This window comes from Convolutriloba macropyga, chromosome 14, assembly GCF_964194025.1.
Source record: "Convolutriloba macropyga chromosome 14, txConMacr16.3, whole genome shotgun sequence".
Classification (NCBI taxonomy): domain Eukaryota; kingdom Metazoa; phylum Xenacoelomorpha; order Acoela; family Convolutidae; genus Convolutriloba; species Convolutriloba macropyga.
In genome coordinates this window covers 37675393-37702706 of record NC_134481.1, presented here as the reverse complement: position 1 = coordinate 37702706, position 27314 = coordinate 37675393, and the positions used below count along the sequence as shown (strand labels likewise).

The window sequence follows — 27314 nt, the reverse complement described above, 5'->3', positions numbered from 1 at the left end:
TGACAAACTAAAGATTTTGATTATTAGTCTTGATTTCATTGAATTATTATTTCATCATTGATTAAAATGATGACAAAATGGCCTAATTTTCCGGCTACTTCACCAAAAAAATAGCTGCAGTTGATCAAAAATAATTCGGCGATGATTTATCGAAAGTGATTATAGAAAGCAATAATTTGAGAGCAAATGAATTCAAAAACTTTTCTAGTGATCGGTTTTAGAATTAGTACAATAAATAATGATCTTGTCGTGAAATCGAGTCGGCACTTTATTTCATTCTTTTTTTGTTCAGTTGGACGCTTCTTGTCGTTATTATTATCAGCGAACTAGATGAACTGCAATTTTTCAACTGAATAACATTTGAACGATGTTTTTTTCACGTCGCAAATAATGGTTGTCAGTGGTTGAGATAACAAACTTTTGCGCGCGTTATTTTTTACAAAAACCTTGGGGAATAGGTCGGCGTGCTATCAAAAACTTTGAAGACAGATAAAAGAGTTTTAAGAGGCAGAGGTACTCCACTTCTCTAAGAATTTTCAATTATATTGTGATCTGTCGTTTGTAACATTATCTTGGGTAGAATTCAGTTTTAATTAATTAATAACCTTAATTATTCGAACAATTTGACTAATTGTGTAATTAATTAATTATTATGTAATTACTATCAGTACATTTTCTAAGCACTGTCCTTGCCATGGTTTGAGTCAGTGGAACTTAAGTGTTTTTCTTAACTAACCTGTAAAGGCGGTGAATTGGGAGTAGTTACAGTCAGGTGCATCTGTGAATAAATTGCCCAATATCATTGTACAAGGTCGGTCCAATTTCTCACCATTATACTCGAGCAGATCTATCTCAAAGGTAGTTTCACTCACAGTAGCATTATGCATGTATTCAGTGAATTTAGCCTCTCCCGTGCTTTCATTGCGTGAGTCCAAAATGTATGTGACTATTCGTATTTCAGTGGCAGGACTGGACAGACTGAACGTGAACTTTGAGGAGTCTGAGTTCTCGTTTACATAATACGCAACTCCTGTCAAATTTGCGACATCGTCTGTTTCAACATTGGTGGGTGTTGCTGGTATCACGGCCGGCCCTGAAAAAAGGTTTATTTTTCTAAAATAGCAAATTAAATTAGAGAAAATTAAATTTTAGAATTTAAATTAGAAATTAAACTTGAGATCGAATCTGATATCAAATTTGCCAAGATCCATCATGAGAGTATCTGCTGAATTGCATTAAAAACAATTGCTTTTAAAGCAAACTCAACCCAGGTTGAGGTCCAGACCCAAATTGGTTTATGATCAGACCCAGTCGAGCGCACACCCGTGTGTTCCCAGACCGAAATTACAGCGTCTGGAAGGAAGTTCGAGCGCACTACAGTCTGGACCATTGTCTGAAGATGGTCTGATCAGAGGTCGACTTGGTCTGAAAAGTCTGATCAGAGACGACTTCGAGCGCATTTGGGTCTGATCATAACCTCTTCGAACGCAATTGGGTCTGATCATAACCTCTTCGAACGCAATTGGGTCTGATCAGAAATGTTTTCGAACGCAATTGGGTCTGATCAGGGAGCATTTCGAGCGCATTAATTTTTTCATTTTTTTTTGTTTTTTTTTACTGCGAGATGTTGGCTCTGCCCAGAGACAGCCTTTAAGCAGAGTTCCGATCATAGACTCATCTAAAGTCCGATAGCTCTGATCAGAAAAAAAGGAGTCCAGCTGATCGCAGAGGGCGGTCCACTTCAGAAAAAATTTTGATCAACTGGAGACCACGAAGTTTCTTATGGAAAGCTGTCTAAATTCATACATTGAGTCAGAAATATACACTAAACGGTACACGAAATAAAATTTTTTCTCAACAGTTGGGTTTCGTTTTCTTTAGCAATACTTGTATAATTGATTTTTTCTTAGATGAATTAAATACTGCAAACATCAGTTTTTATGAAATAGATATACTAGAGCAAAATTAGGAGATTTTTTTCATAAATAAATTCTTTCTCGGATCAGACTATTTCGAGCGCACTTGAGTCTGATCATAGTCTGATTGAGGTCTGGGCAATGGTCTAAATTATTGTCTGGACCATGGTCTGAAGATGGTCTGATCAGAACAGCTTCGGTCTGAAAAGTCTGATCAGAGACCTTTTGTGTCTGGAAAGTCTGATCAGAGGTAACTTGGGTCTGGAAAGTCTGATGAGGGCAAATTTTACGTCTGGAAAACCTGATCAGAGATAATTTTGGCCTGGAAAATCTGAGCAGACAAAATGTTGGGAAATTTTGCAGACAAAATGTTGGAGCAGACAAAATGTTGGGAAAAATCTGAGCAGACAAAATGTTGAGGTCTCAGCGGTTGTATGCGGAAAGTTTTTTGCGAAATGGGTTGAATGTGGTGAAACTTTGAAAGAGATGAGCTGGAAATGTTGACAATTTAATTTCAGATGAGAAAAAAATATCAGCTTTTATAAATGTACTTTTTCAAAAGTTATGCATATCTCTTTTGAAATTTGAGGACCCGGGCCGAGGTGTCCATCCATGGTCCACCTTTTTTAGGCGAGATTAAGGCTGTAAAGCTTTTTCCACTCTTAAATAGCAGGGAAAATAGTGTGAGAGTGTAATTTTGCAAAAATTACAGTTTTTACACTCTTTACACTCTTTACTCCACTCATTTTACACTCACTAAAAATTACTGATCATTACACTTTTAGTCAGATTTTTAGTGGCGAAAAGAGTGACAAGTGTAATTTTGAAGCGATTACACTCTGAGAAGTAAACTGCAATTTTGAAAAAATTACACTCTTAGAAATACGCTACAATTACGCAGTTTTGTCCACTTATTACCTTCTTTTCAACGGTTGAAAATCTTATCCTGGCTTCGCAACAGAAAAAAAAATTACAAAAATTTGTGCTGCAATAATAAAAATTTGATCTACAGAAAATTTACCGTCGAACCTCGACCCGGGCCAGATCATTGATTGAGCGTTTGAGTTCTGCAGAATTGATGAAACGGGATGAAAAATGGATTGGCTTACATTCTCTATTGATCTTGCTGTTGTTGCCCTGATAAGTCAGTTTTCTGATTTTGTGTAGAAGTAGATGCCAGAGGAAATCCAGCCAGCTGTCAACGCTAAAGAACGCAAAATTATGTAAGATTGGCGTTGAATGCGATGACTTTTTGTAAGATCAACGCTTGAGCGTAGATCTTACATAATTTCGACGCATTCAGCGCCAATCTTACATAATTTTGCGTTGAATTTTAGCGTAGATTTTACATATTTTGCGTTGAAATTAGCGTAGATCTGACATATTTTGCGTTGAATTTGGCGTAGATCGTACATATTTTGCGTTAAAATTTGTGTAGGTCTTACATATTTAGCGTTCAATTTAGCGTAGATCTCCATATTGCTAACGCCCTGATAAGGCAATTTTAGAGTTTTTTTAGAAGCAGATAGAAAGTTTTTGACTTGTATAAGAAATTGTCAAAGAATTGTTGAATAAGTTCAAGAAAATGTTGATGCGCATGAAAAACTATCGTTATTAGCTTTCTGAACCAAGAAGATTTAAAAATTTTATGATGGCTCTTTTCGTAGCGCTGACAATGTACTTTCACAGTTTGTGTAGAAACAGATGCAAAATTTTTGACTTGTATCAGAAATTGTCAAAGAATTGGTGAAATAGGTGAGGAAATTGTCGAACTTTCGAACTTCAAGAAAAACTTTCGTTTATAACTTTTTGAAGAGGACTTATGATCCATGCTTGGCCTGGTTATTTCCTTTTTGCCATTTTAAGGACCTTCTCCCATCAGCTGTAGATTAAATGTGGCTTCTGCCATCTTAGACGAGCATAATCTTGTAATGTTAATCGTAAGATCTTCTTGACAATTTGCTTTATATTATTACTGAAATTGGCCTGCTCAGACGGTTATTAGATTCTAAGTTAAAAAAATTTTAAAAAATTATTGTTTCAAAATGATTTCAGTATTGATGCAGTTTATCTTCAATTGTGGTATTGCTTCTTGCAAACTGTGTTATTAAGGCTTGTTTCAATCCATCAAGTTCTTGGTAACCTCGGTTTTTGGAATATAATAATTTTATTTGTCTTCTTTTTTTAAATTTATGAAACTGTTGTGTGACTTCGTTTTTGACAAACCACTCAAAACACACTGGACTATGCGGCAAGGTAGGAAAAAGTTCCTACTTCGTGGAATAAGTTTTCAGGGTCCAGAAACACTGCGCTGGCTTTCAATCCTGAATTTTTTCCGAGGGCTAGTCTTATATTGCTTTTCTCGATACTGTTTGAAAATTTTAAATTACTGGCAGCAATATTGGAGCTTGCTTTACGTTTCTAATGATTTCTCCTAAACTACTTTGTCAATTTAGACAAGCATGGTTGCGCGTTGTTGAATATGAGTTCTTCTTGTTTCCATTGTTTAATTATTTCCTGAAAATGGCCTTCTCAGAAGGTTTTCAGGCGGTAAATTTAGGAAAATTCAAAAGTTATTATGTCTGAAAACGTTTTTTTAGTTTTGATGTTGTTGTTCTTCTAATTTGGATTATTGTTACTCGCAAATTTTGTTATTTAGTATTTGTTTAGGTCCTCGAAGCTTTTATGAAGTTTTGGTGAAATCAAGAGTTTTTTTTGAGAAACCATGAAATTCTTGTTTGAGTTCTTTTTTTTTATCAAAACACACAAAACACCCTGGCCCTTAGGTCTAGGTGGGATTTTTTCCCACTTCGCAATAGAGATTTTGGACTCTCAGTAACTACAGTCTGGACCTGATTTGCGTTCAGAATTATCTACGTGGCGCATATTTCAGTCGTTTTGCGCGATTTTGCGAGAATTTGTGCTCTCGCAATAGCCAAAATATCGGGGTACGGTTCATGTCATCAAAGATTTCTCCAAAAGTACTGCACCATATTGCACGGGAATAGTCGCGTTTTATTGGAGCTGAACCCTTCTTGCTTGCAGTGTTTAGTTGGTTTCTCAAATTGGCCGAATCAAAAATTTATTGATGTTTGAATTTGAAAAAGTTGATTTTTCGGTCTATTCGGGATGACCCAAATTTCGGTACAACAAAACACGCGATTTGCCCAAAAAATTTTAGTGTTTTAGAATCCTCAGTTAGCGGGGAGTATCCCCATATATATTTTCTATAGTATTTTATGGAATTGAGATAGTCAAATTTGACTCTGAAGTTATGTCACCTCGCTTTTTTGGTCATTTGGTTGGGTACCTATTTTTTGCTATAACTTCTTCTAGAGTGGACCGATTGCGCTCATTTTTTGATTTGATGCGTATCTCAAGCAGTGCTAAGAGCTGTACTATATGGGTTTTTTTTGTTCCGCCGCTTTAGAGAAACTGGACAGTAAGCTTGCCCTCGGTATTAGCCCTAGAAGCGGTTGACCCTATCCGACACCACTTTTCAAGCTTTGAATTTTGTTACTTCTGGTGACAAAATTTGTGTTTTGAATCGGCAGTCTAACGTAGATTTTGGATATGTAGACTTCGTATAGCGTTTTCTCAGGCTTAGATGCTCAATTTTAGCTCTCAAGGTGGTGTATCTTGGCACGTGTTTTTTGCTATAACTCCTCGAAGAGTGCACAGATTATGCTCATTTTTTAATATGATGAGTAGCAGTGCTACAAAAAAGGTGTTTTTTGTTCAGCCGTTTTAGTGAAATCGGCCAGGGAATTTGGCCCGGTTTGACCTCCTGGGGAGAGAAACACCACAACTGCAGACCAATTTCTTCTCTTTCAGATTGTAGTTATTGATCCGAAACGGTTGTCAAATTTTGTCAATCCTGACCATCGGGATTGTATCTCAATCGCTAACTGTAAGTTTCTTGTTGAAGTAGAGGAAAAATTAAAGATCGAGCACATGTGTTGTGGGAAAAGGTAGTAAAATTGACTGAATGCTCATTGGCTTTGATTTTCTAAGTACTTAACAGATTCAAGTGATGGTATCTATCGTTTTAAAGCACCTTTCACGTTCGATCTAATGAGCTAGGTCTCGTTTTGATTGGTTCAAATTTTCACAAGTTACTAACGATTTTCGAAAACAAACCTCCGAAAATGACCACATGCTCACTGCTCGATGTTTAACTGTTCTTTAATCAAAGTGTTTACGTTGATAACCGGTTAAAACGAGTTGCGATATTATCACACCAAAATTTTTAGACTATTTTGAATGCTTTTGATTCACCCTTCGGGAAACTATAACCGAACGAACGACTGAATGCTCGGTGACTTTTCATCGGTTCAAGGAATTGTCCAAATCCAACCAATCTCGGTATGGAGTATCACCGGTGTAATTGGAGTGTAAAACAAAAAGAATTTTTGTTATAGGTTGCCTAGCAAAAAAGTTGAGTTTTCATACGGAAATTTACATATTCTGTGAATAACGAATTTTAACACTGGTTATTTTGGACTGGAGCAAGAAGTTGTCCAAACTGAACCAAACTCGATATGGAGTATCCCCTGTGTATTTAGAGTGTAAAACAAAAAAAAATTGGTTTAGCTTGCCTAGCCAAAAAGTTGGGTTTTCATACGGAAATTTGCGAATTTCGCGATGAGCGAATTTTAACTAAAGTTATTTTTGATTGCATCAAGAAGTTGTCTAAATCAAACAAAACTTGGTATGGAGTATCCCCTGTGTAGTTAGAGTGTAAAGCAAACAGAATTTTTGCTATAACTTGTGTGGGAAAAAATTTTGTTTTTCATACGGAATTTTTCGAATTTCGCGATTAGCGAATTTTAAAAATAGGTTTTTTCATCAATCTAAGGAGTTGTCCTAATCAAACCAAATTCCGTATGGAGTATCCCATTTGCATCGACAGTGTACGACAAAAAAAATTTGCGATAGCTTGAGTAGGAAAGAAGTTAGCTTTTCGAATAATCAATTTTTAAAAAGAAAATTTTTCATTGGATCAAGAAGTTATTCAAATCGAACCAAATGCGGCATTGAGTATCCCATGTGTACATAGAGTGTAAAACAAGAATAATTTTCGCAGGAGTTTGCCTAGGAAAAAATAGCTTCTCACACAGAAATTTGCGATAGTTTCGAATACTCAAATTTTATATAGAGTATTTTTCCTTGTGTCAAGAAGTTATTCAAATCGAACAAAACTCGGCATGGATTATCCCATTAGTACCTAGAGTGTAACACAAAGAGAATTTTTGCTATTGCTTGTCTAGGAAAAAAGTTATTTTTTGCTACGGAAATTTGCGATTCTTTCGAATAAATTGCGATTATAGAATTTTCGGTCTATTCGGGATGACCCAAATTTCGGTACAACAAAACACGCGATTTGCCCAAAAAATTTTAGTGTTTTAGAATCCTCAGTTAGCGGGGAGTATCCCCATATATATTTTCTATAGTATTTTATGGAATTGAGATAGTCAAATTTGACTCTGAAGTTATGTCACCTCGCTTTTTTGGTCATTTGGTTGGGTACCTATTTTTTGCTATAACTTCTTCTAGAGTGGACCGATTGCGCTCATTTTTTGATTTGATGCGTATCTCAAGCAGTGCTAAGAGCTGTACTATATGGGTTTTTTTTGTTCCGCCGCTTTAGAGAAACTGGACAGTAAGCTTGCCCTCGGTATTAGCCCTAGAAGCGGTTGACCCTATCCGACACCACTTTTCAAGCTTTGAATTTTGTTACTTCTGGTGACAAAATTTGTGTTTTGAATCGGCAGTCTAACGTAGATTTTGGATATGTAGACTTCGTATAGCGTTTTCTCAGGCTTAGATGCTCAATTTTAGCTCTCAAGGTGGTGTATCTTGGCACGTGTTTTTTGCTATAACTCCTCGAAGAGTGCACAGATTATGCTCATTTTTTAATATGATGAGTAGCAGTGCTACAAAAAAGGTGTTTTTTGTTCAGCCGTTTTAGTGAAATCGGCCAGGGAATTTGGCCCGGTTTGACCTCCTGGGGAGAGAAACACCACAACTGCAGACCAATTTCTTCTCTTTCAGATTGTAGTTATTGATCCGAAACGGTTGTCAAATTTTGTCAATCCTGACCATCGGGATTGTATCTCAATCGCTAACTGTAAGTTTCTTGTTGAAGTAGAGGAAAAATTAAAGATCGAGCACATGTGTTGTGGGAAAAGGTAGTAAAATTGACTGAATGCTCATTGGCTTTGATTTTCTAAGTACTTAACAGATTCAAGTGATGGTATCTATCGTTTTAAAGCACCTTTCACGTTCGATCTAATGAGCTAGGTCTCGTTTTGATTGGTTCAAATTTTCACAAGTTACTAACGATTTTCGAAAACAAACCTCCGAAAATGACCACATGCTCACTGCTCGATGTTTAACTGTTCTTTAATCAAAGTGTTTACGTTGATAACCGGTTAAAACGAGTTGCGATATTATCACACCAAAATTTTTAGACTATTTTGAATGCTTTTGATTCACCCTTCGGGAAACTATAACCGAACGAACGACTGAATGCTCGGTGACTTTTCATCGGTTCAAGGAATTGTCCAAATCCAACCAATCTCGGTATGGAGTATCACCGGTGTAATTGGAGTGTAAAACAAAAAGAATTTTTGTTATAGGTTGCCTAGCAAAAAAGTTGAGTTTTCATACGGAAATTTACATATTCTGTGAATAACGAATTTTAACACTGGTTATTTTGGACTGGAGCAAGAAGTTGTCCAAACTGAACCAAACTCGATATGGAGTATCCCCTGTGTATTTAGAGTGTAAAACAAAAAAAAATTGGTTTAGCTTGCCTAGCCAAAAAGTTGGGTTTTCATACGGAAATTTGCGAATTTCGCGATGAGCGAATTTTAACTAAAGTTATTTTTGATTGCATCAAGAAGTTGTCTAAATCAAACAAAACTTGGTATGGAGTATCCCCTGTGTAGTTAGAGTGTAAAGCAAACAGAATTTTTGCTATAACTTGTGTGGGAAAAAATTTTGTTGGAATTTTTCGAATTTCGCGATTAGCGAATTTTAAAAATAGGTTTTTTCATCAATCTAAGGAGTTGTCCTAATCAAACCAAATTCCGTATGGAGTATCCCATTTGCATCGACAGTGTACGACAAAAAAAATTTGCGATAGCTTGCGTAGGAAAGAAGTTAGCTTTTCGAATAATCAATTTTTAAAAATAAAATTTTTCATTGGATCAAGAAGTTATTCAAATCGAACCAAATGCGGCATTGAGTATCCCATGTGTACATAGAGTGTAAAACAAGAATAATTTTCGCAGGAGTTTGCCTAGGAAAAAATAGCTTCTCACACAGAAATTTGCGATAGTTTCGAATACTCAAATTTTATATAGAGTATTTTTCCTTGTGTCAAGAAGTTATTCAAATCGAACAAAACTCGGCATGGATTATCCCATTAGTACCTAGAGTGTAACACAAAGAGAATTTTTGCTATTGCTTGTCTAGGAAAAAGGTTATTTTTTGCTACGGAAATTTGCGATTCTTTCGAATAAATTGCGATTATAGAATTTTAAAAATAGGTTTTTTCATCGTGTCAAGAAGTTGTTCAAATCAATTCCAACTCATAGTCAGAGTTCCCATGTGTATACGGAGTCTAATGCGCAAATAACTTTTGGAATAGCTTGCCTGGGAAAATAGTTAGGTTTTCAAAGGGAAATTTGCGAATTTCTCGAAATCTGAATTTAAAAAAAAGGTTTTTTGATCGGGTCAACGAATTGTCCAAACCAAACCAAACTCGGTATGGAGTATTCCCTGTGTATGTAAATTCTAGAACAAAAATTGTTTTTGCTGTAGCTTGGCTATGAAAGCAATTAGTGTTTCATACGCATTTCATACGGAACTTTTTGAAATTCGCGAATGAGGAATTTTAAAAATAGTTCTTTTTGATTGAGTCATAGTGTTGTCCAAAAGGAACCAAACTCGGCATGGAGTATTAGCTGTGTAGTTAGAATGTAGGACGAAAGAAGATTTTGCTATAGCTTGTATAGTAAAAAAAATTTTTCAATACGGAATTTTTTTGAGTTTCGCGAATAAGGAAATTTAAAAATAGGTCTTTTTCAGTGGGTCAAGGAGTTGTTCAAATCAAACCAAACTTGGTATGGAGTATCACCCGTGTGACGAGAGTGTAAAGCAAACAGAACAATAGGCATGGCTTGTCTAAAAAAAAGTTGGGTTTTCATACGGAAATTCGCGATAATTTTGAATAAATTGAGATTGTAGAAATTTGAAAAAAGACCTTTTTCATCGGTTCAAGGAGAAGTCCAAATACAACCAAACTTGGTATGGAGTATCCCCCTGTGTAGGTTGAGTGTAGGAGAAACGAATTTGTGCTATAGCTGATCTAGGAGGAAAGTTAATTTTTCATACGAAAATTTGCCAATTTTGCGATTAAGGAAATTTAAAAATAGGTCGATTTCATTGGGTCAAGGAGTTATTCAAATATAGCCATATTTGGTATGGATCCCCTGTGTAGTTAGAGTGCAGGAGAAAAATAAATTTTGCTTTAGTTTGCCTAGTAAAAAATTAGTTTTGCATACGAAACTTTTTGAATTTCGCGAATAAGGAATTTTAAAAATAGGTATTTTTCATTGGGTCAAAAAGTTGTTCAAATTAAAGCAAACTCTGAATAGAATATCCCCTGTGAAGGTAGAGTGTAGGACGAAAAAAATTTTTGCTTTCGCTTGCCTACGAAAAAAGTTAGGTTTTCATACGTAAATTTGCAAGTTATCGCGAATAACGAATTTTAACTGTAGTTTTTATTGATTGGGCCTTAGAAATGTCCAAGTTGAACCAAAAACGACATGTAGTATCCCCTGTGTAGGTAGAGTGGAGAAAAAGGAGCTTTTGCTATAGCTTGCCTAGTAAAAAAAATATTATTTCATACGGAACTTTTTGCATTTCGCGAAAAAAAAATTTTAAAAATAGTTCATTTTCATCGGGTCAAGGAGTTATTCAAATCAAACGAAACTTGGTACGGAGTATCACCCGTTTATGAGATAGTAAAGCAAAAAGAACTTTTGGCATAGCTTATCTAGGAAAAAAGCTAATTTTTCAAACGGAGTTTTAAGAAATTCGAGAATTGCAAGTTTTCGAGAATATTATAAATAGGTCTTTTTCATCGGGTCAAGGAGCTGTCCAAATCAATCAAACTCAGCATGGATTATCACCAGTGTAATTAAAGCGTAAAACAAAAAGAATTTGTGGTATAGCTTGCCTAGACAAAAAGTTGGCTTTTCATACGGAAATTTGCAAATTTCGCGATGAGCCAATTTTAATTATAGTTATTTTTGATTGGATCAAGAAATTGTCCAAATTGAACCAAACTTGGTATGGAGTATCCCCTGTGTAGGAAAAGTATAGGAGAAAAAGAATTTTTGCTATAGCTTGTCTAGGCAATAAGTTAGTTTTTCATACGGAATTATAAGAATTTCGCGAATTGCGAAATTTTAAAGAATTTTAAAAATAGGTCTTTTTCATCGGATCAAGGAGCTCTCCAAATCAATCAAAGTCAGCAAGGACTATCATCAGTGTAATTAGAGTGTGAAACAAAAAGAATATTTGGTATAGCTTGCCTAGCCAAACAGTTGGGTTTTCATACGGAAATTTGCGAATTTCGCGATTTGAGCGATTTTTAATTATAGTTATTTTTGATTGGATCAAGAAGTTGTCCAAATTGAACCAAACTTGGTATGGAGTATCCTCTGTGTAGGTAGAGTGTAGGAGAAAAAGATATGTTGCTTTCGCTTGCCTACGAAAAAAGTTAGGTTATCATACGTAAATTTGCAAATTTCGCGAATAACGAATTTTAACTGTAGTTATTACTGATTGGGCCTTAGAGATGTCCAGGTCGAACCAAACTCGGAGTGTAGTATCCCCTGTGTAGGTAGAGTGGAGAAAAAAAGGAGCTTTTGCAATAGCTTGCCTAGTAAAAAAAATATTATTTAATATGGAACTTTTTGATTTTCAGGAAAAACGAATTTTAAAAATAGTTCTTTTTCATCGGGTCAAGGAGTTGTTCAAATCAAGCGAATCTAGGCATGGACTATCACCCGTTAATGAGATAGTAAAACAAAAAGAACTTCTGGCATAGCTTGTCTAGGAAAAAAGTTAATTTTTCATACGGAGTTTTAGGAATTTCGCCAATTGCGAGGTTTCGAGTATTTTAAAAATAGGTCTTTTTAATCGGGTCGAGGAGCCGTCCAAATCAATCAAGCTCAGTATGGAGTCTCACCAGTGTAATTAGAGTGTAAAACAAAGAGAATTGTTGGTATAGCTTGCCTAGCCAAAAAGTTGAATTTTCATACGGAAATTTGCGAATTTCGCGATGAGCGAATTTTAATTATAGTTATTTTTGATTGGATCAAGAAGTTCTCCAAATTGAACCAAATTTGGTATGGAGTATCCCCTGTGTAGGTAGAGTGTAGGAGAAAAAGAATTTTTGCTATAGCTTGTCTAGGCAATAAGTTAGTTCTTCATACGGAATTTTGAGAAATAGCGAATTGCGAATTTTTCAGAATTTTAAAAATAGGTCTTTTTCATCGGGTCAAGGAGCTGTCCAAATCAATCAAACTCAGCATGGATTATCACCAGTGTAATTAAAGCGTAAAACAAAAAGAATTTTTGGTATAGCTTGCCTAGCCAAAAAATGGGTTTTCATACGGAAATTTGCGAATTTCGCGATGAGCGAATTTTAATTATAGTTATTTTTGATTGAATCAAGAAGTTGTCCAAATTGAACCAAACTTGGTATGGAGTATCCCCTGTGTAGGTAGTGTGTAGGAGAAAAAGAATTTCCGCTTTAGCTTGTCTAGGCAATAAGTTAGTTTTTCATACGGAATTTTAAGAATTTCGCGAATTGCGAATTTTTAAGAAATTTAAAAATAGGTCTTTTTCATCGGGTCAAGGAGCTGTCCAAATCAATCCAACTCAGCATAGATTTTCACCAGTGTAATTATAGCGTAAAACAAAAGGAATTTTTGGTATAGCTTGCATAGCCAAAAAGCTGGGTTTTCATACGGAAATTTGCGAATTTCGCGTTGAGCCAATTTTAATTATAGTTATTTTTGATTGGATCAAGAAATTGTCCAAATTGAACCAAACTTGGAATGGAGTATCCCCTGTGTAGGTAGAGTGTAGGAGAAAAAGAATTTTTGCTATAGCTTGTCTAGGCAATAAGTTATTTTTTCATACAGAATTTTAAGAATTTCGCGAATTGCGAATTTTTAAGAATTTTAAAAATAGGTCTTTTTCATCGAGTCAAGGAACTGTCCAAATCAATCAAACTCAGCATAGATTTTCACCAGTGTGATTATAGCGTAAAACAAAAAGAATTTTTGGTATAGCTTGCATAGCCAAAAAGCTGGGTTTTCATACGGAAATTTGCGAATTTCGCGTTGAGCCAATTTTAATTATAGTTATTTTTGATTGGATCAAGAAGTTGTCCAAATTGAACCAAACTTGGTATGGAGTATCCTCTGTGTAGCTAGAGTGTATGAGAAAAAGAATTTTTGCTATAGCTTGTCTAGGCAATAAGTTATTTTTTCATACAGAACTTTACGAATTTCGCGAATTGCGAATTTTTAAGAATTTTAAAAACAGGTCTTTTTCATCGGGTCAAGGAGCTGTCCAAATCAATCAAACTCAGAATGGATTATCACCAGTGTAATTATAGCGTAAAACAAAAAGAATTTTTGGTATAGCTTGCCTAGCCAAAAAGTTGGGTTTTCATACGGAAATTTGCGAATTTCGCGATGTGAGCGAATTTCAAATATAGTTATTTTTGATTGGATCAAGAAATTGTCCAAATTGAACCAAACATGGAATGGAGTATCCCCTGTGTAGGTAGAGTGTAGGAGAAAAAGAATTTTTGCTATAGCTTGTCTAGGCAATAAGTTATTTTTTCATACAGAATTTTAAGAATTTCGCGAATTGCGAATTTTTAAGAATTTTAAAAATAGGTCTTTTTCATCGAGTCAAGGAGCTGTCCAAATCAATCAAACTCAGCATAGATTTTCACCAGTGTAATTATAGCGTAAAACAAAAAGAATTTTTGGTATAGCTTGCCTAGCCAAAAAGTTGGGTTTTCATACGGAAATTTGCGAATTTCGCGATGTGAGCGAATTTTAAATATAATTATTTTTGATTGGATCAAGAAATGGTCCAAATTGAACCAAACTTGGAATGGAGTCTCTTCTATGTAGGTAGAGTGTAGGAGGAAAAGAGTTTTTGCTATAGCTTGTCTAGGCAATAAGTTATTTTTTCATACAGAATTTTAAGAATTTCGCGAATTGCGAATTTTTAAGAATTTTAAAAACAGGTCTTTTTCATTGGGTCAAGGAGCTGTCCAAATCAATCAAAGTCAGCAAGGATCATCATCAATGTAATTAGAGTGTAAAACAAAAATAATTTTTGGTATAGCTTGCCTAGCCAAACAGTTGGATTTTCAAACGGAAATTTGCGAGTTTCGCGATGTGAGCGAATATTAAATATAGTTATTTTTGATTGGATCAAGAAATTGTCCAAATTGAACCAAACTTGGAATGGAGTATCCTCTGTGTAGCTAGAGTGTATGAGAAAAAGAATTTTTGCTATAGCTTGTCTAGGCAATAAGTTATTTTTTCATACAGAACTTTACGAATTTCGCGAATTGCGAATTTTTAAGAATTTTAAAAACAGGTCTTTTTCATCGGGTCAAGGAGCTGTCCAAATCAATCAAACTCAGAATGGATTATCACCAGTGTAATTATAGCGTAAAACAAAAAGAATTTTTGGTATAGCTTGCCTAGCCAAAAAGTTGGGTTTTCATACGGAAATTTGCGAATTTCGCGATGTGAGCGAATTTCAAATATAGTTATTTTTGATTGGATCAAGAAATTGTCCAAATTGAACCAAACATGGAATGGAGTATCCCCTGTGTAGGTAGAGTGTAGGAGAAAAAGAATTTTTGCTATAGCTTGTCTAGGCAATAAGTTATTTTTTCATACAGAATTTTAAGAATTTCGCGAATTGCGAATTTTTAAGAATTTTAAAAATAGGTCTTTTTCATCGAGTCAAGGAGCTGTCCAAATCAATCAAACTCAGCATAGATTTTCACCAGTGTAATTATAGCGTAAAACAAAAAGAATTTTTGGTATAGCTTGCATAGCCAAAAAGCTGGGTTTTCATACGGAAATTTGCGAATTTCGCGTTGAGCCAATTTTAATTATAGTTATTTTTGATTGGATCAAGAAGTTGTCCAAATTGAACCAAACTTGGTATGGAGTATCCTCTGTGTAGCTAGAGTGTATGAGAAAAAGAATTTTTGCTATAGCTTGTCTAGGCAATAAGTTATTTTTTCATACAGAACTTTACGAATTTCGCGAATTGCGAATTTTTAAGAATTTTAAAAACAGGTCTTTTTCATCGGGTCAAGGAGCTGTCCAAATCAATCAAACTCAGAATGGATTATCACCAGTGTAATTATAGCGTAAAACAAAAAGAATTTTTGGTATAGCTTGCCTAGCCAAAAAGTTGGGTTTTCATACGGAAATTTGCGAATTTCGCGATGTGAGCGAATTTTAAATATATTTATTTTTGATTGGATCAAGAAATGGTCCAAATTGAACCAAACTTGGAATGGAGTCTCTTCTATGTAGGTAGAGTGTAGGAGGAAAAGAGTTTTTGCTATAGCTTGTCTAGGCAATAAGTTATTTTTTCATACAGAATTTTAAGAATTTCGCGAATTGCGAATTTTTAAGAATTTTAAAAACAGGTCTTTTTCATTGGGTCAAGGAGCTGTCCAAATCAATCAAAGTCAGCAAGGATCATCATCAATGTAATTAGAGTGTAAAACAAAAATAATTTTTGGTATAGCTTGCCTAGCCAAACAGTTGGATTTTCAAACGGAAATTTGCGAGTTTCGCGATGTGAGCGAATATTAAATATAGTTATTTTTGATTGGATCAAGAAATTGTCCAAATTGAACCAAACTTGGAATGGAGTATCCCCTGTGTAGGTAGAGTGTAGGAGAAAAAAAATTTTTGCTATAGCTTGTCTAGGCAATAAGTTATTTTTTCATACAGAATTTTAAGAATTTCGCGAATTGCAAATTTTTAAGAATTTTAAAAACAGGTCTTTTTCATCGGGTCAAGGAGCTGTCCAATTCAATCGAACTCAGCATGGATTTTCACCTGTGTAATCATAGCGTAAAACAAAAATAGTTTTTCGTATAGCTTGCCTAGCCAAAATTTGGTTTATCATACGGAAATTTGCGAATTTCGCTATGTGAGCGAATTTTAAATATAGTTATTTTTGATTGGATCAAGAAATTGTCCAAATTGAACCAAACTTGGAATGGAGTATCCTCTGTGTAGGTAGAGTGTAGGAGAAAAAGAATTTTTGCTATAGCTTGTCTAGGCAATAAGTTGTTTTTTCATAAAGAATTTTAAGAATTTCGCGAATTGCAAATTTTTAAGAATTTTAAAAACAGGTCTTTTTCATCGGGTCAAGGAGCTGTCCAAATCAATCCAACTCAGCATGGATTTTCACCAGTGTAATTATAGCGTAAAACAAAAAGAGTTTTTGGCATAGCTTGCCTAGCCAAAATTTGGGTTATCATACGGAAATTTGCGAATTTCGCTATGTGAGCGAATTTTAAATATAGTTATTTTTGATTGGATCAAGAAGTTGTCCAAAATGAACCAAACTTGGAATGGAGTATCCCCTGTGTAGGTAGAGTGTAGGAAAAAAAGAATTTTTGCTCTTGCTTGTCTAGGCAATAAGTTGTTTTTTCATAAAGAATTTTAAGAATTTCGCGAATTGCAAATTTTTAAGAATTTTAAAAATAGGTCTTTGTCATCGGGTCAAGGAGCTGTCCAAATCAATCAAACTCAGCGTAGATTTTCACCAGTGTAATTATAGCGTAAAACAAAAAGAATTTTTGGTATAGCTTGCCTAGCCAAAAAGTTGGGTTTTCATACGGAAATTTGCGAATTTCGCGATGTGAGCGAATTTTAAATATAATTATTTTTGATTGGATCAAGAAATGGTCCAAATTGAACCAAACTTGGAATGGAGTCTCTTCTATGTAGGTAGAGTGTAGGAGGAAAAGAGTTTTTGCTATAGCTTGTCTAGGCAATAAGTTATTTTTTCATACAGAATTTTAAGAATTTCGCGAATTGCGAATTTTTAAGAATTTTAAAAACAGGTCTTTTTCATTGGGTCAAGGAGCTGTCCAAATCAATCAAAGTCAGCAAGGATCATCATCAATGTAATTAGAGTGTAAAACAAAAATAATTTTTGGTATAGCTTGCCTAGCCAAACAGTTGGATTTTCAAACGGAAATTTGCGAGTTTCGCGATGTGAGCGAATATTAAATATAGTTATTTTTGATTGGATCAAGAAATTGTCCAAATTGAACCAAACTTGGAATGGAGTCTCTTCTATGTAGGTAGAGTGTAGGAGGAAAAGAGTTTTTGCTATAGCTTGTCTAGGCAATAAGTTATTTTTTCATACAGAATTTTAAGAATTTCGCGAATTGCGAATTTTTAAGAATTTTAAAAACAGGTCTTTTTCATTGGGTCAAGGAGCTGTCCAAATCAATCAAAGTCAGCAAGGATCATCATCAATGTAATTAGAGTGTAAAACAAAAATAATTTTTGGTATAGCTTGCCTAGCCAAACAGTTGGATTTTCAAACGGAAATTTGCGAGTTTCGCGATGTGAGCGAATATTAAATATAGTTATTTTTGATTGGATCAAGAAATTGTCCAAATTGAACCAAACTTGGAATGGAGTATCCCCTGTGTAGGTAGAGTGTAGGAGAAAAAAAATTTTTGCTATAGCTTGTCTAGGCAATAAGTTATTTTTTCATACAGAATTTTAAGAATTTCGCGAATTGCAAATTTTTAAGAATTTTAAAAACAGGTCTTTTTCATCGGGTCAAGGAGCTGTCCAATTCAATCGAACTCAGCATGGATTTTCACCTGTGTAATCATAGCGTAAAACAAAAATAGTTTTTCGTATAGCTTGCCTAGCCAAAATTTGGTTTATCATACGGAAATTTGCGAATTTCGCTATGTGAGCGAATTTTAAATATAGTTATTTTTGATTGGATCAAGAAATTGTCCAAATTGAACCAAACTTGGAATGGAGTATCCTCTGTGTAGGTAGAGTGTAGGAGAAAAAGAATTTTTGCTATAGCTTGTCTAGGCAATAAGTTGTTTTTTCATAAAGAATTTTAAGAATTTCGCGAATTGCAAATTTTTAAGAATTTTAAAAACAGGTCTTTTTCATCGGGTCAAGGAGCTGTCCAAATCAATCCAACTCAGCATGGATTTTCACCAGTGTAATTATAGCGTAAAACAAAAAGAGTTTTTGGCATAGCTTGCCTAGCCAAAATTTGGGTTATCATACGGAAATTTGCGAATTTCGCTATGTGAGCGAATTTTAAATATAGTTATTTTTGATTGGATCAAGAAGTTGTCCAAAATGAACCAAACTTGGAATGGAGTATCCCCTGTGTAGGTAGAGTGTAGGAAAAAAAGAATTTTTGCTCTTGCTTGTCTAGGCAATAAGTTGTTTTTTCATAAAGAATTTTAAGAATTTCGCGAATTGCAAATTTTTAAGAATTTTAAAAATAGGTCTTTGTCATCGGGTCAAGGAGCTGTCCAAATCAATCAAACTCAGCGTAGATTTTCACCAGTGTAATTATAGCGTGAAACAAAAAGAATTTTTGGCATAGCTTGCCTAGCCAAAAAGTTGGGTTTTCATACGGAAATTTGCGAATTTCGCGAGGAGCCAATTTTAATTATAGTTATTTTTGATTGGACCAAGAAGTTGTCCAAATTGAACCAAACTTGGTATGGAGTATCCTCGGTGTAGGTAGAGAGTAGGAGAAAAAGAATTTTTGCTATAGCTTGTCTAGGCAATAATTTTTTTTTCATACCGAATTTTAAGAATTTCGCGAATTGCGAAATTTTAAGAAACTTAAAAATAGGTCTTTTTCATCGGGTCAAGGAGCTGTCCAAATCAATCAAACTCAGCAGGGATTATCACCAGTGTACTTATAGCGTAAAACAAACAGAATTTTTGGTATAGCTTGCCTAGCCAAAAAGTTGGATTTTCATACGGAAATTTGCGAATTTCGCGATGTGAGCGAATTTTAAATATAGTTATTTTTGATTGGATCAAAAAATTGTCCAAATTGAATCAAACTTGGAATGGAGTATCCCCTGTGTAGGTAGACTGTAGGAGGAAAAATTATTTTCTATAGCTTGTCTAGGCAATAAGTTGTTTTTTCATAAAGAATTTTAAGAATTTCGCGAATTGCGAATTTTTAAGAATTTTAAAAATAGGTCTTTGTCATCGGGTCAAGGAGCTGTCCAAATCAATCAAACTCAGCATAGATTTTCACCAGTGTAATTAAAGCGTAAAACAAAAAGATTTTTTGGTATAGCTTGCATTGCAAAAAGTTGGGTTTTCATACGAAAATTTGCGAATTCCGCGATGAGCCAATTTTAATTATAGTTATTTTTGATTGGATCAAGAAGTTGTCCAAATTGAACCATACTTGGTATGGAGTATCTTCTGTGTAGGTAGAGTGTAAGAGAAAAAAAAATTTTGCTATAGCTTGTCTAGGCAATAAGTTATTTTTTCATACAGAATTTTAAGAATTTCGCGAATTGCGAGTTTTTAAAAATGTTAAAAATAGGTCTTTTTCATCGGGTCAAGGAGCTGTCCAAATCAATCGAACTCAGCATGTATTTTCACCAGTGTCATTATAGCGTAAAACAAAAAGAATGTTTGGTATAGCTTGCCTAGCCAAAAAGTTGGGTTTTCATACGGAAATTTGCGAATTTCGCGATGAGCCAATTTTAATTATAGTTATTTTTGATTGGATCAAGAAGTTGTCCAAATTGAACCAAACTTGGTATGGAGTATCCTCTGTGTAGGTAGAATGTAGGAGAAAAAGAATTTTTGTTATAGGTTGTCTAGGCAACCTATAACAAAAATTCTTTGTTTTCCGTTTTTCATACGGAAGTTTAAGAATTTCGCGAATTGCGAATTTTTAAGAATTTTAAAAATAGGTCTTTTTCATCGGATCAAGGAGCTGTCCAAATCAAACTAAACTCGGCAGGGAATATCATCAGCGTAATTAGAGTGTAAATCAAAAAGAATTCTTGGTATATCTTGCCTAGCAAAAAAGTTGGGTTTTCATACTGAAAATTGCGAAAAAATGAAGAATTTTGCGATTAGCGAATTGTAACTATAGTTTTTTTTTGATTGGAAGAAGAAGTTGTCTAAATTGAACCAAACTTTGTATGGAGTATTCCTTGTGTAGGTAGAGTGTAGAAAAAAAACATTTTTCTGTAGCTTGGCTACGAACGTAGTTAGTGTTTCATACGCATTTCATACGGAACTTTTTGAATTTCGCGAATAAGGAATTTTAAACAGAGTTGTTTTTGATTGAGTCATAGAGTTGTCCAAATGGAACCAAACTCGGCATGGAGTATTCCATACGTAGAAAGAATGTAGGACAAAAGAAGTTTTTACTATAGCTTGCATTGTAAAAAAAGTTGGTACTTTATCCGGAACTTTTTTCAACTTCGTGAAAAAAAAATTTTAAAAATAGGTCTTTTTCATTGGGTCAAAAAATTGTTCAAAATAAGGCAAACTCAGAATGGAATATCCTCTGTGTAATTAGAGTGTAGGACGACAAAAATTTTTTGCTTTAGCCTGCCTCCGCAAACAGTTAGGGTTTCATACGTAAATTTGCAAATTTCGCGAATACCGAATTTTAAATGTAGTTATTTTTGATTGAGTCTTAGAGATGTCCAAGTCGAACCAAACTCGGCATGTAGTATCCCCTGTGTAGGTAGAGTGTAGAAAAAAGGAGTTTTTGCTATAGCTTGCCTAAATAAAAAAATATTATTTGATACGGAACTTTTCGAATTTCGCGAAGAATTTTAAAAATTTTTCTTTTTCATCGGGTAGAGGAGTTGTTCAAATCAAACCAAACTTGGTATGGATTATCCCCTGTGTAGGTAGAGTGTAGGAGAAAAAGAGTTTTTGCTTTAGCTTGTCTGGGCAAAGAATTTTAAAGAACTTTAAAAATAGGTCTTTTTCATCGGGTCAAGGAGCTGTCCAAATCAATCAATCTCAGCAAGGATTATCATCAGTGTAATTAGAATGTAAAACAAAAAGAATTTTTGGTATAGCTTGCCTAGCCAAACTGTTGGGTTTTCATACGGCAATTTGCGAATTTCGCGATGTGAGCGAATTTTAATTATAGTTATTTTTGATTGGATCAAGAAATTGTCCAAATTGAACCAAACTTGGTTTGGAGTATCCCCTGTGTAGGTAGAGTTTAGGAGAAAAAGAATTTTTGCTATAGCTTGTCTAGGCAATTAGTTATTTTTTCATACACAATTTTAAGAAATTCGCGAATTGCGAATTTTTAAGAATTATAAAAATAGGTCCTTTTCATCGGGTCAAGGAGCTGTCCAAATCAATCAAAGTCAGCAAGGATTATCATCAGTGTAATTATAGCGTAAAACAAAAAGAATTTTTGGTATAGCTTGCCTAGCCAAAAAGTTGGGTTTTCATACGGAAATTTGCGAAATTCGCGATGAGCGAATGTTAATTATAATTATTTTTGATTGGATCAAGAAGTTGTCCAAATTGAACCAAACTTGGTATGGAGTATCCCCTGTGTAGGTAGAGTATAGGCGAAAAAAATTTTTTGCTATAGCTTGTCTAGGCAATAAGTTAGTTTTTCATACGGAATTTTAAGAATTTCGCGAATTGCGAATTTTTAAGAATTTTAAAAATAGTTCTTTTTCATCGGGTCGAGGAGCTGTCCAAATCAATCAAACTCAGCACGGATTATCATCAGCGTAATTAGAGTGTAGAACAAAAAAAATTTTTGGTATAGCTTGCCTGGCCAAAAAGTTGGGTTTTCATACGGAAATTTGCGAATTTCGCGATGAGCGAATGGTAATTATAGTTATTTTTGATTGGATCAAGAAATTGTCCAAATTGAACCAAACTTGGTTTGGAGTATCCCCTGTGTAGGTAGAGTTTAGGAGAAAAAGAATTTTTGCTATAGCTTGTCTAGGCAATTAGTTATTTTTTCATACACAATTTTAAGAAATTCGCGAATTGCGAATTTTTAAGAATTATAAAAATAGGTCCTTTTCATCGGGTCAAGGAGCTGTCCAAATCAATCAAAGTCAGCAAGGATTATCATCAGTGTAATTATAGCGTAAAACAAAAAGAATTTTTGGTATAGCTTGCCTAGCCAAAAAGTTGGGTTTTCATACGGAAATTTGCGAAATTCGCGATGAGCGAATGTTAATTATAATTATTTTTGATTGGATCAAGAAGTTGTCCAAATTGAACCAAACTTGGTATGGAGTATCCCCTGTGTAGGTAGAGTATAGGCGAAAAAAATTTTTTGCTATAGCTTGTCTAGGCAATAAGTTAGTTTTTCATACGAAATTTTAAGAATTTCGCGAATTGCGAATTTTTAAGAATTTTAAAAATAGGTCTTTTTCATCGGGTCAAGGAGCTGTCCAAATCAATCAAACTCAGCACGGATTATCATCAGCGTAATTAGAGTGTAAAACAAAAAAAAATTTTGGTATAGCTTGCCTGGCCAAAAAGTTGGGTTTTCATACGGAAATTTGCGAATTTCGCGATGAGCGAATGTTAATTATAGTTATTTTTGATTGGATCAAGAAATTGTCCAAATTGAACCAAACTTCGCATGGAGTATCCCCGGTGTAGGTAGAGTACAGACGGAAAAGATTTTTTGCTATAGCTTGTCTAGGCAATAAGTTAGTTTTTCATACGGAATTTTAAGAATTTCGCGAATTGCAAATTTTTAAGAATTTTAAAAATAGGTCCTTTCCAACGGGTCAAGGAGCTGTCCAAATCAATCAAAGTCATCAAGGATTATCATCAGTGCAATAAGAGTGTAAAACAAAAAGAATTTTTGGAATAGCTTGCCTAGCCAAAAAGTTGGGTTTTCATACGGAAATTTGCGAATTTCGCGATGAGCGAATGTTAATTATAGTTATTTTTGATTGGATCAAGAAGTTGTCCAAATTGAATCAAACTTGGTATGGAGTATCTCCTGTGTAGGTAGAGTATAGGAGAAAAAGAATTTTTGCTATAGCTTGTCTAGGCAATAAGTTAGTTTTTCATACGGAATTTTAAGAATTTCGCGAATTGCGAATTTTTAAGAATTTTAAAAATAGGTCCTTTTCATCGGGTCAAGGAGCTGTCCAAATCAATCAAAGTCAGCAAAGATTATCATCAGTGTAATTAGAGTGTAAAACAAAAAGAATTTTTGGTATAGCTTGCCTAGCCAAACAGTTGGGTTTTCATACGCAAATTCGCGAATTTCGCGATGTGAGCGAATTTTAATTATAGTTATTTTTGATTGGATCAAGAAATTGTCCAAATTGAACCAAACTTGGAATGGAGTATCCCCTGTGTAGGTAGAGTATAGGAGAAAAAGAATTTTTGCTATAGCTTGTCTAGGCAATAAGTTAGTTTTTCATACGGAATTTTAAGAATTTCGCGAATTGCGAACTTTTAAGAATTTTAAGAATAGGTCCTTTTCATCGGGTCAAGGAGCTGTCCAAATCAATCAAAGTCAGCAAGGACTATCAATAGTGCAATTAGAGTGTAAATCAAAAAGAATTTTTGGAAAAGTTTGCCTAGCCAAAAAGTTGGGTTTTCATACGGAAATTTGCGAATTTCGCGATGAGCGAATGTTAATTATAGTTATTTTTGATTGGATCAAGAAGTTGTCCAAATTGAATCAAACTTGGTATGGAGTATCTCCTGTGTAGGTAGAGTATAGGAGAAAAAGAATTTTTGCTATAGCTTGTCTAGGCAATAAGTTAGTTTTTCATACGGAATTTTAAGAATTTCGCGAATTGCGAATTTTTAAGAATTTTAAAAATAGGTCCTTTTCATCGGGTCAAGGAGCTGTCCAAATCAATCAAAGTCAGCAAAGATTATCATCAGTGTAATTAGAGTGTAAAACAAAAAGAATTTTTGGTATAGCTTGCCTAGCCAAACAGTTGGGTTTTCATACGGAAATTCGCGAATTTCGCGATGTGAGCGAATTTTAATTATAGTTATTTTTGATTGGATCAAGAAATTGTCCAAATTGAACCAAACTTGGAATGGAGTATCCCCTGTGTAGGTAGAGTATAGGAGAAAAAGAATTTTTGCTATAGCTTGTCTAGGCAATAAGTTAGTTTTTCATACGGAATTTTAAGAATTTCGCGAATTGCGAACTTTTAAGAATTTTAAGAATAGGTCCTTTTCATCGGGTCAAGGAGCTGTCCAAATCAATCAAAGTCAGCAAGGACTATCAATAGTGCAATTAGAGTGTAAATCAAAAAGAATTTTTGGAATAGCTTGCCTAGCCAAAAAGTTGGGTTTTCATACGGAAAATTGCGAATTTCGCGATGAGAGAATGTTAATTATAGTTATTTTTGATTGGATCAAGAATTTGTCCAAATTGAACCAAACTTGGTATGGAGTATCCCCTGTGTAGGTAGAGTATAGGAGAAAAAGAAGTTTTGCTATAGCTTGTCTAGGCAATAAGTTAGTTTTTCATACGGAATTTTAAGAATTTCGTGAATTGCGAATTTTTAGGAATTTTAAAAATAGGTCTTTTTCATCGGGTCAAGGAGCTGTCCAAATCAATCAAAGTCAGCAAAGATTGTCATCAGTTTAATTAGAGTGTAAAACAAAAAGAATTTTTGCTATAGCTTGTCTAGGCAATAAGTTAGTTTTTCATACGGAATTTTAAGAATTTCGCGAATTGCGAACTTTTAAGAATTTTAAGAATAGGTCCTTTTCATCGGGTCAAGGAGCTGTCCAAAACAATCAAAGTCAGCAAAGATTATCATCAGTGTAACTAGAGTGTAAAACAAAAAGAATTTTTGGTATAGCTTGCCTGGCCAAAAAGTTGGGTTTTCATACGGAAATTTGCGAATTTCGCGATGAGCGAATGTTAATTATAGTTATTTTTGATTGGATCAAGAAGTTGTCCAAACTGAACCAAACTTGGTATGGAGTATCCCCTGTGTAGGTAGAGTATAGGAGAAAAAGAATTTTTGCTATAGCTTGTCTAGGCAATAAGTTAGTTTTTCATACGGAATTTTAAGAATTTCGCGAATTGCGAATTTTTAAGAATTTTAAAAATAGGTCCTTTTCAACGGGTCAAGGAGCTGTCCAAATCAATCAAAGTCAGCAAGGACTATCAATAGTGCAATTAGAGTGTAAATCAAAAAGAATTTTTGGTATAGCTTGCCTAGCCAAACAGTTGGGTTTTCATACGGAAATTCGCGAATTTCGCGATGTGAGCGAATTTTAATTATAGTTATTTTTGATTGGATCAAGAAATTGTCCAAATTGAACCAAACTTGGAATGGAGTATCCCCTGTGTAGGTAGAGTATAGGAGAAAAAGAATTTTTGCTATAGCTTGTCTAGGCAATAAGTTAGTTTTTCATACGGAATTTTAAGAATTTCGCGAATTGCGAACTTTTAAGAATTTTAAGAATAGGTCCTTTTCATCGGGTCAAGGAGCTGTCCAAATCAATCAAAGTCAGCAAGGACTATCAATAGTGCAATTAGAGTGTAGATCAAAAAGAATTTTTGGAAAAGTTTGCCTAGCCAAAAAGTTGGGTTTTCATACGGAAATTTGCGAATTTCGCGATGAGCGAATGTTAATTATAGTTATTTTTGATTGGATCAAGAAGTTGTCCAAATTGAATCAAACTTGGTATGGAGTATCTCCTGTGTAGGTAGAGTATAGGAGAAAAAGAATTTTTGCTATAGCTTGTCTAGGCAATAAGTTAGTTTTTCATACGGAATTTTAAGAATTTCGCGAATTGCGAATTTTTAAGAATTTTAAAAATAGGTCCTTTTCATCGGGTCAAGGAGCTGTCCAAATCAATCAAAGTCAGCAAAGATTATCATCAGTGTAATTAGAGTGTAAAACAAAAAGAATTTTTGGTATAGCTTGCCTAGCCAAACAGTTGGGTTTTCATACGGAAATTCGCGAATTTCGCGATGTGAGCGAATTTTAATTATAGTTATTTTTGATTGGATCAAGAAATTGTCCAAATTGAACCAAACTTGGAATGGAGTATCCCCTGTGTAGGTAGAGTATAGGAGAAAAAGAATTTTTGCTATAGCTTGTCTAGGCAATAAGTTAATTTTTCATACGGAATTTTAAGAATTTCGCGAATTGCGAACTTTTAAGAATTTTAAGAATAGGTCCTTTTCATCGGGTCAAGGAGCTGTCCAAATCAATCAAAGTCAGCAAGGACTATCAATAGTGCAATTAGAGTGTAAATCAAAAAGAATTTTTGGAATAGCTTGCCTAGCCAAAAAGTTGGGTTTTCATACGGAAAATTGCGAATTTCGCGATGAGAGAATGTTAATTATAGTTATTTTTGATTGGATCAAGAATTTGTCCAAATTGAACCAAACTTGGTATGGAGTATCCCCTGTGTAGGTAGAGTATAGGAGAAAAAGAAGTTTTGCTATAGCTTGTCTAGGCAATAAGTTAGTTTTTCATACGGAATTTTAAGAATTTCGTGAATTGCGAATTTTTAGGAATTTTAAAAATAGGTCTTTTTCATCGGGTCAAGGAGCTGTCCAAATCAATCAAAGTCAGCAAAGATTGTCATCAGTTTAATTAGAGTGTAAAACAAAAAGAATTTTTGCTATAGCTTGTCTAGGCAATAAGTTAGTTTTTCATACGGAATTTTAAGAATTTCGCGAATTGCGAACTTTTAAGAATTTTAAGAATAGGTCCTTTTCATCGGGTCAAGGAGCTGTCCAAAACAATCAAAGTCAGCAAAGATTATCATCAGTGTAACTAGAGTGTAAAACAAAAAGAATTTTTGGTATAGCTTGCCTGGCCAAAAAGTTGGGTTTTCATACGGAAATTTGCGAATTTCGCGATGAGCGAATGTTAATTATAGTTATTTTTGATTGGATCAAGAAGTTGTCCAAACTGAACCAAACTTGGTATGGAGTATCCCCTGTGTAGGTAGAGTATAGGAGAAAAAGAATTTTTGCTATAGCTTGTCTAGGCAATAAGTTAGTTTTTCATACGGAATTTTAAGAATTTCGCGAATTGCGAATTTTTAAGAATTTTAAAAATAGGTCCTTTTCAACGGGTCAAGGAGCTGTCCAAATCAATCAAAGTCAGCAAGGACTATCAATAGTGCAATTAGAGTGTAAATCAAAAAGAATTTTTGGAATAGCTTGCCTAGCCAAAAAGTTGGGTTTTCATACGGAAAATTGCGAATTTCGCGATGAGCGAATGTTAATTATAGTTATTTT

At 34.4% G+C, this 27314-nt stretch overlaps 1 protein-coding gene across 1 annotated transcript in view; it reads right to left on the bottom strand.

The window, feature by feature from the left end:
• Positions 1–27314, bottom strand: part of LOC142352918 (uncharacterized) — a 106031-nt gene that overhangs the window by 9681 nt on the left and 69036 nt on the right. The window contains exon 6 of the mRNA XM_075405075.1: positions 737–1093. Coding sequence (XP_075261190.1) covers positions 737–1093 — 357 coding nt within the window. The remainder of the gene's footprint in view (positions 1–736; positions 1094–27314) is intronic.